Here is a 13806-nt window from a genome sequence, read left to right on the forward strand (position 1 = left end):
ACATTTTACACAGGGATCCGTTTTAGGCCATATTCCGTATCGTGTTGTAATTAGGAAAAAGTAGAAGAAAAAAAGATACGCGAAAAATATTTATATTTTTTATTTTATTTTATTTATTATTGGGAAACAAACAGCGAAAAATAATACATATGTTTAAACAAATATAGAATACACACAAGCCATAACAGTTTCCACTTATAGAATAATAACATTCTTTGCTGCTCAAACCAGACAAATACAATTTGGTTTAACTTCTATGAAATTGTAAAGTAGGTTTAGGTAAGATTATTAAACTTTAACAACAGAAAAGAAAGACGCAATACCTTGCTTATATACTTAATTTACATGCAGCTCACTATCTTAGAGAATACAAATCATTAGATTTAATATTTTTTATTATTTTTTTTACTACTTTTTTTTATTATTACTGTTATTTATTTATTTATGTTCTTAATTGCAGAAACAAACTTAGGTAAGGTAGAATTAAATATATCAATATCAGAGTACTTCTGTAATATTTGATCTTTGGGTTGACTCACTTAGACGACCTGCTCCATAGATATTTTTTTTATAAAATTGCACATAAAGTGCTTCGTTACGTAGCTGTTTAGCGTTTGCAGAGTTGGTTTTTGCGAACTAGTGTTTTTTTTTTCAAACTTTTTAAAACTTATTTCCGACCGTAATCCATACGTCGACAACAAAGAGTTTGGATACCTAAAAACTTAATATATTTTTTTATTCACCTTTACACGTTCATTACGTCCAAAAAAAACGATATAAATTAAATATCATTCAAGTCCAAGGGAAAATTCGTAAGGTAAGTGTAATACTCACGTAACCAATATTTGTTTTATTCTGTTTTTTTCGCAAATGTATTAAAAAACATCGTTCAATGTACGTGAGCAACTCTTTGCACACTTGCATTGAAATGTACTATTTTCGCGTCAGAAAATGTTCTCATCCACTTTTCCTAAGAACAAGATACCGAATATGCCCTAAAATGGATCCCAACTATATATGTTACACCTTGTATGGAAAATAGTCAAAATTATATATTGAATAATGGCTTCATAATTATTCTAGGTGCCAGGGAATTAGTCATAAATAAAATCAGCGATAGTTTCATTAAAAAAAAAAACTAAATAATAACTAAATTGTTTCCACAAAAAAAAATAACTTTCAGGATTTAAGCTTTTATAAGGCAGAGGGAATATATTTCCTATCTGATTTTGAACTTAATTACAAAGTCAATTTTGCACAATTACTGACACCTTTTACTTTAAGGGGTAAAAAAGCATTTTGAGAGTTATGTGAATACATATATCAAAACCACAAAATGGACACAATGCACAATCAAGTCAAAATAAGCTTTGCTATAATAAATAAATATTACAAGCTATTTACATAGTACATTTGATTACCCTACTTAAGTTAAAATATTTAACAACTCAGTTGTCATAACTAAGACATTTCAAAATATTTGACAATCATCGATCATAAATCTTTTTAAGGGCGTCCGCCAGTGGCCGAAACGATAATGCAATTGACCATTAGTTAAGGTCCGACCGAGATCTCGGTCTTGGTCTCGGTCTCGGCATTCTCGGCCAAAAATCGGGCCGAGATCTCGGTCTCGGCTCTCGGCCAAAATGGGCCGAGATTCTTGCCGAGACCGAGAATGAGCAATGAGTTATCATTGGTGAATTTGAATTTTCCGCGCACGATCCCCGGGGTCTAAGTCACTCGTTGTTTGCATCGCCCGGTTGGTGTGACGTTTTTTGTGATTTAAATTGGTTTCATAGCCACATTTTAAGCCAATTACTTATCAAAAGTAATGACTTGTTCATTTGGTTTTTTTCGTTTTGTGGTAGTTGTTATTGATGAATACATGGGTGTATATTGTTATCGGGATGTAACTTAGATTAACTTGTTGTGAGTGGAAGATGACACTGGATATTTTGATACTAAATATATTTGTGTCAAAGGGAAAAAGCAAAGCAGTAGGTAAGTACAAAACGACACCTGTGGCGGATATTTTGGGTTACAATATAGAACTCTTTATTTTGATTATTGTTATTTTACCTCTTTTTGTGCATATCCGTACTGAAAAACCGGCCAAGTGCGTGTCGGACCACGGATAAGGGAAGGTTCCGTACCTTCATATAATACAAAAAAGCCGTACAAGCAAAAGAGCGTATGTTAGTGGCACTTTTGTCGTTTTAATAAGAAGATCAGTTTTTTTATAACTCTTCCATATTCAAAATAATTTTCCTGAAAAGTTATTTGCTTATTTAGAATTTTTTTTATGGTTTTGCTCTCCCGGTTCAAAAGTTAGAGGGGATCACACAATTTTTTTTTAAATCGATTATTGTCAAAAGTATTTATTTAATAAAAAAAAGTTTTAGCAACCTTTCTGTATTTTTAAAGACCTATCTAATGATGAGCCACATGATTTTTTTTTTTACTTTTTGTTACATTTATACGGAGTATATATTTGAAAATATATTTTACATTATTTTTTTCGAAACTAAGAAGCGACTTACATAATACATCTACACCTACGTTCCAACTTTGGTTATAAAATATACCGTATAGTTTTTGAGTAAAATGGCTGTGACATACGCACAGACCGACAGACATAGGACATGCATGACGTAACTACAAGGGTTTGATTTTTGCCATTATGGCTACAGAACCCTAAAAATACTGTTTAATAGCGCTAGGAATTGATTATGATAACTTTTTTCTGATCAATCGTCGAATTTCGATTATAAAAACAATTTTAGTGCAAAATTCGTATTTTTTCTCTATTTTATAAATTCTCGGTCTCGGTCTCGGTCTCGGCCGAGAATCCCATTGAATCTCGGTCTCGGTCTCGGTCTCGGCCGAGACAAAAAAAGCGTTCTCGGTCGGACCTTACCATTAGTCATTACAAATTGAACCGTAAACTGTAACTGTCTGTTACGATTTACGGTTCAATTTGTAATGGTTAATTGTCAATTGCAATTAACGTTAGGTCAGCATTGGCTTCCGCTAGCTGACGCGGTCGCACGGAGCGGGTGAGAGGGTTAACAAAAATAGTAGCAACGCTCACTGGTTCGAATGCGTGCGGTGGATGTTACGTTAATGGCACCCGCGTGCGTGCGCCCGCGTTAGCAAGCGAACGCCCTAAACCGTGGAATAACATTAGCAGGGTTTTGTAACACGTACCGTAAAACCCAACTACAAGTCTAAAAGCTTCTATTGTTCAAAATGAACTCGAATATCTCCGTCCAGACCGGCTAGCATGAGTTGCTTGCTCGCGCGAGAGACCATACTTGAAGTCGCGATAGATGTATGGAGTCGCGCGAGAACGCAACTTATGCTAGCAAGTCGGGTGTGACTATTATTCGAATGTCGTATTTCTATGGCAAGATATTCATAAGTTTTTGGCAAAAAAAAACATTTTTGGTACAAGCTTTTATCGCTGACTATACTTTTCTTTCCACAGGCAACTAATACTCATCGAGATAATTCCAAAAACCCCAAACACAATTAAGTTGCGTTGTTTTATCACAGAGTTCCCATGGCCACCTCCTGTCTCCATCTTCAGATCAGCTCCATGTCATCATAATAAGGAATTGTCATCCAATTTACATTTATGCAAAATTTCAGCTCAATCGCTAATCGGGAAGTGGGTCAAATTTAACTCCCAAGATTTGACCCACATTAATCAACCATGCATACTAATTGGCAAGTTCCTCGTAAATAATAGTTTGTAAAAAGGGGGGAAAAAACTCAGACAAATGGAAAATAGTATTTTGTACAATCGTGATTTAATGGAGAGTTTTTCCGTAGAGTACCGTGTTTAGGCAAGGAAGCTTGCTGAGTTGCCTAAGTAAGGTAGGAGATTGAAAGGCTTCATTATATCACTATTGTATACAATACTTTTTCTACGAGTCATCTAAAATAATACTTTTTTTACTATAAAACTTAAATAATTAATGAAAATTGGTATCTCAGTAGACAAAAATATAGACATAAACGCGCGACTTCCACTATGGGAGCGCGGCGGCACGTGATTGGTATTTTTTTTTACAGTTGACTACAGCGTATCGAAATGAATCTTATAGTTGAGTTGGGACATGAAAAGTACGTAATTATAGTTTGATATACGAAATCTTAATTTAACCATTACAGTCGACGAGTTGAAAAAAAAAAAACATTAATATTTACACTTATTTGCATATTGAACATGTGGACCATAGTTTTCGTACAGGACTGTAGTTGGGTTTTGCGGTAATAATTTTAATTCTCAAGAAAACCTTCTATTTTTAAATAGGCAAGTATTTGCAAAAATATATAATGGTCGATTTGTAAATTAAGAGGCGTCATGAATAAAAATTATTCTATTCTATTCTGTATTTGTGGCATTTCACGGCATGCCACTATGGAATTCATGTAAAAAAATTACTAATTGACGTCACGGTGAAGTCAACTACTTTTTTAGTTCTATACAATTTTTAGTAGAAATTTTGTCAAAAAATAAAAAAATATTTACGTTTTCCTAATAATTTTACAGAACATATAGGCTCGTGCTACTTTACCGCACTAGTACGTTAATTAGCACATTACGAAACTATGTCGACAACTTAGAGGTCCCATATGTGCTGCAAAACCTACGATACATGTGTGAATAGGTAATTCGCAACGAGTGGCAATAAATTAAAACACGACCGAAGGGAGTGGAATCTACGATTTCCTATTTTTCGCACTTGTATCGTAACTATTCTGGTCTTTAATTTTGTGTATGGTCTGAAATAATTTATTTTACAGTACATATAGTGCTATTTTGAGCACTTTCCGTGCATATGTCGAAACTTTAAAGAGCCGTATGTACAGTAAAATGTTGTACGATACACATGTGAATAAGTACGATAAACACTCTCTTCGGCCGTATTTTAATTTATCGCTACTCGTTGCGAATTTTCTAATTTTTCGCATTTGTATCGTAATGTACAATTCTGGTGCTTTATTTCGTGCATGGTGTGAAATAATTAATTTAAAATCTTTAGTTTGTTTTGGTTGTCGCCTGACGATATATTCTTTCATAAATATTCGTATAACATCGTTTTATTCCCATACCTTGCAGTCCTTACAGTTCACTTAGTGTCTGGCGTGGTGAGCTTGGCCGTCTCGCTGTCGCTGGGCGGCGCGGGCGCGCTGCCGGCGCGGAGCGCGGCGGGGGCGGGGGCGGGGGCGCGGGCGGGGGCGGGGGCGGGGGCGGGCGCGGGGGCGGGGGCGGCGGGCGGCGCGGGCCGGGTCGCGAGGGTCAGCACGCCGGAGTTCACGTCTTCTATGGCCTTGCGGAGCTGACGAAATACATATAATTGTACAAGTTGTTACAAAACTAAAAATCGGAGTCACAATCGAGCATCGGTCATTGTGTTGCTCAAAAGATGCACGATCGGTTTAAATAAGGTGTATTCCGAAAGGCTAAGGCTAAGAACACACTGAGATTAATTTCTTTCGGATTCAGTCTAATTTCTTGCGATTTCAGTCTTGCGAGTGCGTGCGCTTATGGAGCATATCGTACGTTATACTTTTTGCGTTTAATTAGTCGCAGTGCGTACTAAGCCTAATATGCTTGGGTCAATTTTTGGAGAGGGTGTTTCTTCGACATTTATATGGCTTTTTTTTTATTTTTGGTAAATTAAATTTATATAATCATCGTTTTAGGAAAGGTTTTTAACAACAAAAAAACATACTGTACGAGGCACCACTCCATTTCATAGTTAGCATGATATGGACATTTAAATATCGACATTTATACGGCACTATTCAGCCAATTTGTAAGACGCTTTTGTATCAAAATTGTTATGGCACTATTTATTATTTTTGTGGCATTTGTAAGACCCTGACGACATTTGTATGGCACTGTGTCGACATTTGTATGCCACATTCGACATTTGTATGGTCAAAGTAGCCATACAAATGTCGACAAAAATGTTTGTTGGCCATCTTTCGTACATTATGTATCCAATTCACATGTTTATTAAGTAATCTCAATATTCTTCCAACATATTGATAATTGTTATTATAAGGAAACACGTTTTTATGTTAATGTATATCAATAAATGAGAGCCCACACAAATGTCGTAGTGACCATACGTACAAAATACGTCGTTCAAGAAAATTATCTGTTCTTCGATCAAAAGTACCGTTATTGCGTCCACTGCCATTGGAGATCGAAGCCCAAGTAATTTAATATTGTATCGTTAATTAAATGTACTGATAGATCAATAGACAAACCAAATTTAGAGAGGTATCCTTGAGTCATAACAAAAATATCAACGTTGTGCATTTTTGATATTTTGGAATGGTTAGGGAATAATTTTGCACTAATTACTTTAATTACCAGTATAAAAGTACTATCATTTATGTCGTAAAATACAATATTCATTTATTGCGCTAACGTACACAAACATGACAATTTATACTACATAAAAAATTTAACACTTCAGAATTATTACAATTATTTAACATTAAAAATGCACAACGTTAATATTGTAGTCGCGCCGGCGGTCTACTGGCTTCAATGACATTGTAACAGTTTTTCGTTCTGGTCACGTGTCCGTCTTACGAATTTTCAATCTGACGAATCTGTCGGTCACGTGACCTGTCATGACTTTAACATTTTTACCCCATCACAAAAAGTGCACAGCGCCGCTAAAGAAGTTTTCACTTCAAAACAGTGCCGCGCGGGACAAACACAAAAAGGTTTTCCTGGTTTAAATAAATAACGCATTATTTTTAATAAATAAGTAGATCGATTCTCTAAATAATTGTCTCCACAAAAGTATCAAGTATTTGATAATACGTTGACTATGGGTTGCTATGATTTTTTTGCCGAGCCATTCCGCACGTGGGATAAGCGCGGTAGATATCGCCGTTTTTAGGGTTTGAAATTCGATTTTATCATGATTTTATTACAAACGATACATATTTAGGGAACATTGCTGTATTTTTTATTAGTTTATAAAATATATAAATAAATGAAAATATAAAGATAACGATATATCAATACTGTTCGTTTAATGTATTTGGAATTATAGCTTTGACAGCAAAAAATGCTTAATTGAAAATTGACCCATAAGTGATTTTCGGTAGTATCCGGCATTCCGAAATAACTAACTAACTAACTATAACTATTGTGGCGCAGTGATCCAAAGAGGGTCTTGGCCTCCAAAACGAGAGAACGCCAGCTGTCCCGATCCTGTGCCACTTCCTGCCAGTTATCGGCTTTGAGTTGGCACAGATCCGCCTGTACACTGTCGCTCCAGCGGTATTCCGAAATAGGTATTCCAAATTACTCGAATACGCAATGATATACATTTCATATGTACCGGAAGCTTATGAAGCAGTTAAAGTCTCTAGTCTCTAGTTTCCTAAGTTATATCAGTTGATAATCGCTTTCGTATCAATCTTCCTTGCCGTGTCCGGCAATGGCGACTCCAACAATTCTGTTCCGGATTATGAAATGCCTTAATGTTGCTCGCTAAAAATGAGGAAGAAAGAAGGAAGCAGGATCGAAGAATTTAAATGTAAAGAACTTACCTCTTGTAGCGAGACAACGCCTATAAGCCTGCCGATGGCGGTGACGTAGGCTCTGCTCACTCCCAACGTCGAGAACAGGGAATGAACCTGTTAATATAGAAACAATTAATTTATTCGGTATCCTACTAACATTGTATTGGGTCATACATAGATTTTAAACCAATAGTTGTCATTTCAGATTTATGTCAAAGAGAATTTAAAATAGCCACATTGTTTTTTATACTACGTCGGTGGCAAACAAGCATACGGCCAGCTTGATGGTAAGCAGTCTCCGTAGCGTACATAGGCTGCGCTGCAACTCCAGAAGAGTTACATGCGCGTTGCCGACTCTAAACCCGCCCCCCCCTCGTTGAGCTCTGGCAACCTTACTCACCGGCAGGAACACAACACTATGAGCAGGGTCTAGTGATATTTGGCTGTAAGGTGGAGGTACTTCCCCAGTTGGGCTCTGCTCTAGATCTGGAATGACATCCACTGGCTATGCCCTACCACACAAAGCGAGATGACATTCACAATGCCCATACCTCTCTTACGACACATGATTAAAACTTTTAGAACGCCATTTGACTTTGATCTTTATTTTTTCGTTGATATGTATTAAATTTGCTAAATATCAAAAAGTGGCGTCAAAAATATTGGTATGACGTACCTTGAGCAACGAGGTCCTCTCGACCAGCTGGAAGGGCGCAGGGTCAATATGGCACGTGTACAGGCTGGTTTCGTCTTCATAGTCCGTCTCGTCTAATTGCTGCCAATCAAAGTTTATAATTAGGTATTAGTCCGTGAGGTGATAGAAAAGGTTTTAACGAATATTTTTGATAATCTTTTATAAGGAAATCATAGCAGACAGTCCAAGTATTTATAAAATAAGCATATCTTAGTGCCTTAATTACAAAATGGGTTTTCTGCCTTTTCGTTGAAAATTTTACTGCCGAATTTCATTGCCAACCAACTTTTCGCAGAAGTTTCATTAGGGCGAATTTCATTTCCCAATTTTACATAATGCAACCTAACCTAACCCAACCTAGTACGCAATTTTCATTTCCCAACTATGGGGTGAGAAATTTTGCGAAATAATTATTTGGAAAAACGAAACTTCTGCAAAAAGTTGGTTGGAAAGTGAAATTCGGCAATACAATTTTCGGCGAAAAGGCAGGATACCTATAAAAAAATCAAATTGCGCTTAGGACTGTACTCATTGGTGCGCTAATGCTTATAAAATAGTTTCGTTCAGTTCACACAAGTAAGTGTGTAACAATAGTACATTGTGCAACGATGGGGGGGTAAGTGAAATATTGGAAACGAAGGTGTTAATTAAAGACCCGAGTTTGCAATGTTAATACCCCCGGAGTTACACACAATGTTTTTCATCACACTTGCGAAGAAAACACAAAATTTTAAGCGAAATTATTTTTAAATACGGTTACATTTCAAACATTCATCCGCCACATTGTCATTTTTTGACAGGTTAGGCATCGCAGGCACTATGGAAGATAGAGGCAAGGAACGGAATCTCCTTAGGCAGAACTGTTGCAAAACTGTCCAGCTGTTAGCTATAAATAATAGTTCCAAATCTCTCCAGAGTAGCGCTAGAGTAGCTAAGAACCTAGGCGTTATTGACGGAGTGAAGTGCGCTGTCTATGATTAGATTTTTTTCGCAAGTATTCTAGGTATTGTAGCGCCACCTATTTATGGTTATTTGTCGGACACTTTTTGGTATATGGAGATTCTGTTCCTTGCCTCTACCTTCCATAGAAGGCACAGACCTATAGAAATATTTTTAAACAGCTATTAAATTAATAAATTTAAATATTTTTAAACAAAAACAAGAATATTTAATTATAAACATCAGTATTTTAAAAGTAAAACTCATTTATACCTTCCTACTTCGTTCGTATGAATGAGTGACAAAAAAAAACACCTCCTTGTCCTTTAGTACACCTGCATAAAATAAGATCTTTATCGAGCAAGTGTGATGAAAAAGAAGAAAAACACTCACCATATCTCTCTTGCGGGCAATTTGCAGCATGCGGTCGAAATCGATCTCTTTGCCCATCTCCAGTTGCTCCCACGCCTTCTGGTCTTCGGGAGACATGTCGCATACACGTTCGCGGGGCTGAAGAGACACATTTATTTATTTATTTTATTTTATTTTATTCGGAAAACCAACAGCTTAAGTAAACTAAAACTAGGTTAACATAAATATGTATCAGGGAAGCCAATTACAGGTTTCCACAGACAGGATACAAAGGTAGTCATATTACAGATTAGCACAAAATTAAAGACTTTAAAAAACGCCAAAACATGCTATGAGAAAAGAAAGAAGTAATTTGTTTCATATTTAAATCAATAAATTAAAATTAAACCTATGCTAATCTTCTGCAGGCAGGGGAGCAAAGAAACTAGATGCCATGAGGTTTTTAATTATAGCAGGTTTCATTAGATGTAAATGTGAAACATGATTATTCAAACAAAGAACAATTGTTATTTCATATTATTGTCCTTCTCTCACTCTCACTGAGCGGAAGCGGAGCGAGAGGGATGTGCGTGCTCGGGACCACGGATATCATGTTTTTGATTTTTTTTTTTGTAAATAATATAGAAGTCACTGAGTTTTCTCAAGCATAATATTGCTCATTTTTAAAAATAATTTTCATATTTTTAGTTTTTATGCATTTATTGTACATAATTTTTAAACCTATACACGTTTTTTTTTCTACCGAGTGACAGTCAAAAACTAAGGATTCGAATTGCTGAAGTCCCTAGAGAAAGGATTCAAGATTGCTAATTAAATTTTTGGCCACCGTATTGTGATCTGAAAACTTTTCAAACACTCCGTTCTCTGAGCCTACTGTACATTAAGCAAAGTAGTAGACCTATCACGTTTTATTACGTATATTGTAGAAGAGTTTCAAAGTCTAAGAAAAAAAATGTGCATCGAGTTTGAGAACTGATCCAGATGGCACTTTACGGCTCTCTAGTCTCTCTTCTAACTCTAGTTGTCAAAAGTTGACGTTTTAAAATCCAGCTACCAAAAATATATGGCACCGTACATCAGCATCTGCTAACTTCATCTGTCAAACTCAGGGAATAATGATACCTTAGACTTTCCAACTATCCTAGAGGTAGCTGGTCACCCTTGGGACCTTCATGGTTCAGCAACATGAAATGATGATGATGATTACGTACCAATTGCACTTTTTTGTTGATGCTTAGCCTCCTAACCACCCTTGGAGATAGCTGGCTACCTTCTAAACCACCTTCAACATCTTGCAGCAACGTGGAACGCTTGAGAACTGATGATGATTACGTACCAGTTGCACTTGTTGATTCTGGGGCTCCTATCCAGCCCTGGAGCTGGCCACCTTCTAAACCACCTTCAACATCTTGCAGCAACGTAGAACGATTTATAACTGATGATGATTACGTACCAGTTGCACTTGTTGATTCTGGGGCTCCTATCCAGCCCTGGAGCTGGCCACCTTCTAAACCACCTTCAACATCTTGCAGCAACGTAGAACGATTTATAACTGATGATGATTACGTACCAGTTGCACTTGTTGATTCTGGGGCTCCTATCCAGCCCTGGAGCTGGCCACCTTCTAAACCACCTTCAACATCTTGCAGCAACGTAGAACGATTTATAACTGATGATGATTACGTACCAGTTGCACTTGTTGATTCTGGGGCTCCTATCCAGCCCTGGAGCTGGCCACCTTCTAAACCACCTTCAACATCTTGCAGCAACGTAGAACGATTGATAACTGATGATGATTACGTACCAGTTGCACTTTCTTGTAGATGCTGGGGCTCCTAGCCAGCCCTGGAGATAGCTGGCCACCTTCTAAACCACCTTCAACATCTTGCAGCAAAGTGGAACGCTTGAGAACTGATGATGATTACGTACCAGTTGTACTTTTTTGTTGATGCTGGGGCTCCTAGCCAGCCCTGGAGATAGCTGGCTACCTTCTAAACCACCTTCAACATCTTGCAGCAACGTGGAACGCTTGAAAATGGCTTCGAATGCAGCTCGGATTCTGTAGGGTAACATAAAAATATTAGTACGCGAAATATCGAATTCATTTTACGAAAAACAAAAAAAAATTGGACTTAAATTATTAATCGAGGACCTTTTTTCCTTTTTCTACGGGATTTAATCAATGATTCAACTGTAAATCTAATGCATAGAAAATCTTCGCAAAATGTAACCTAACATGATTTTTACTTGCACTCGGGACCCGGGACGTTAAATTGCTTCGGATAAAATGATAAGAAGATAATAAATACTTTATTCGTAAAAACAAACACAGAAGAGAAAATCTTATCTTATACCTTTAAACGAGCAATTCTTGTATACGTATTTACATATTTCGGGGATCTCGGAAGTGGCTCTAAGGATTTCGGTGAAATTTGCTAAATGGGGGGTTTTCGGGGACGAGAAATCGATCTAGCTAGGAGATATATCTGGAAAAACGCGCATTTTTGAGTTTTCCTATCTAAGCTCGGTCTCCCAGATATTAAACATAAATAGAAAAGCATAGGAAGGAGATAGTGCCAAGAAATGGCCTCATCTCATCATGATGCTGGCGACTTCCGGCGCTGATCTTCCGATGAGACCGCCAGGTGAAGAGAACACGGCAGGTAACATAAAAATAGTCGAGCGTTACTTTTTTTGCCACTTTTTTATGGGACCATTTTCCTCACTCTTGTGTTATTTCCAGTCAGGATCGCGACCCTTTTTCATCCTTATAGGAGAAAAGTGTTCGAAAATTTCCATACATTTTTCAAATTTCCTTTTTTGTTGCCGCCATACAAAGTATATGGGGATTTTGTAACACAATAGGAATAAATTTTGGGACATTTTTTTTTATCCCATAATGATCGAAAGAGCTCCTGGTTTTGAGAAGAAAAAACACAAAATTTATGAAAAAATACAAAATGAATTAAATTTTATAATGAAAGTGGTATTTTTTTAAGAAACGCTCAGCCACGAGTAAAGAGAATAAACATACAAAATGGGTTATTTCATATTATTGTTGTATATATTAATTATTTGATTGCGCTGGTGGCCTAGCGGCAAGATCGTGCGACTTGCAATCCGGAGGTCGCGGGTTCAAACCCCCGGCTCGTACCAATGAGTTTTTCGGAACTTATGTACGAAATATCATTTGATATTTACCAGTTTTTCGGTGAAGGAAAACATCGTGAGGAAACCGGACTAATCCCAACAAGGCCTAGTTTACCCTCTGGGTTGGAAGGTCAGATAGCAGTCGCTTTCGTAAAAACTAGTGTCTACGCCAAATCTTGGGATTAGTTGTCAAGCGGACCCCAGGCTCCCATGAGCCGTGGCAAAATGCCGGGACAACGCCAGGAAAAAGAAGATATTAATTATTTGATTTGGGCTGATACATACCGGGTTTCGGCACCGGTGACGGTGGTGTAAACAGAAGGGGTGGTTGGCGTGAGCGGCGGCGGCGACCCGAGTCCTCGGGTCAAGGTGAATGAGTTCGTTTTCTTCAGGATTGACTTCGGTCGGAATAGTTGACCAGGCGCTAAAAAAATGTGTTTGACAAAAAAATAATGCAATTAACTCGAGCGTGGAACCGTAGATACTATTTACTTCAATATCATATGAAAGGAAAAGTATAAAAAAATAGCCACAAACGAATATAGAACCTCCTCCTTCTATCACAATGAGGTCGGTTAAAAATGTATTGTGTTTAGTCCATTTAAAATAGTTATTTGTTTTATAAGGGGCAAAGCTATTGTTTAACCCCTTGTGCTAATATTGATACCCGAGCAAGCGAGATCCCAAAATTGAACCACGAGCGTAGCGAGTGATTCGAAAATGGAATCTTGAGCGTTGTGAGGGTTTCAAGGCACGAGGATTTAATAAACTTTGTCACCGAGTGAAACACAAAATGTTTCACCAGACCAAATTAACGCTAGGAAAATACTAACTATTAAACATAACAAAACAAATCCAAATGAACACTATTCAATTAAATACTTTTATTTCGAATATTTACAATCCATATTAATGTTAGTACATAGCACAGCAAAACTTATAAATCAATGTTAGTGACATCCATAACAACAAACAAAAATATATATATATTTTTTTATATATTCCAACAGCCAAAATGAGGAAGCAACTAAAATCACCACAACTACATCTAATCCCTTTCGGCCGACATCGCAACCGTGTTTCAC

General features: G+C 37.1%; 1 protein-coding gene across 1 annotated transcript in view; it reads right to left on the reverse strand.

Annotated features, from left to right (window-relative positions):
- Nucleotides 1-5240: 5240 nt before the first annotated feature.
- Nucleotides 5241-13806, reverse strand: part of LOC133530608 (chloride channel protein 2) — a gene marked incomplete at its 3' end in the record, with an annotated part of 137841 nt that continues 129275 nt past the window's right edge. The window contains exons 19-24 of the mRNA XM_061868594.1: nt 13007-13145; nt 11501-11630; nt 9593-9709; nt 8243-8341; nt 7594-7680; nt 5241-5348 (exon numbers count right to left, since the gene is read on the reverse strand). Of these exons, the coding sequence (XP_061724578.1) occupies nt 5241-5348; nt 7594-7680; nt 8243-8341; nt 9593-9709; nt 11501-11630; nt 13007-13145 (680 nt within the window). The remainder of the gene's footprint in view (nt 5349-7593; nt 7681-8242; nt 8342-9592; nt 9710-11500; nt 11631-13006; nt 13146-13806) is intronic.

This window comes from Cydia pomonella, chromosome 23 (assembly GCF_033807575.1).
Source record: "Cydia pomonella isolate Wapato2018A chromosome 23, ilCydPomo1, whole genome shotgun sequence".
Taxonomy (NCBI): Eukaryota; Metazoa; Arthropoda; class Insecta; order Lepidoptera; family Tortricidae; genus Cydia; species Cydia pomonella.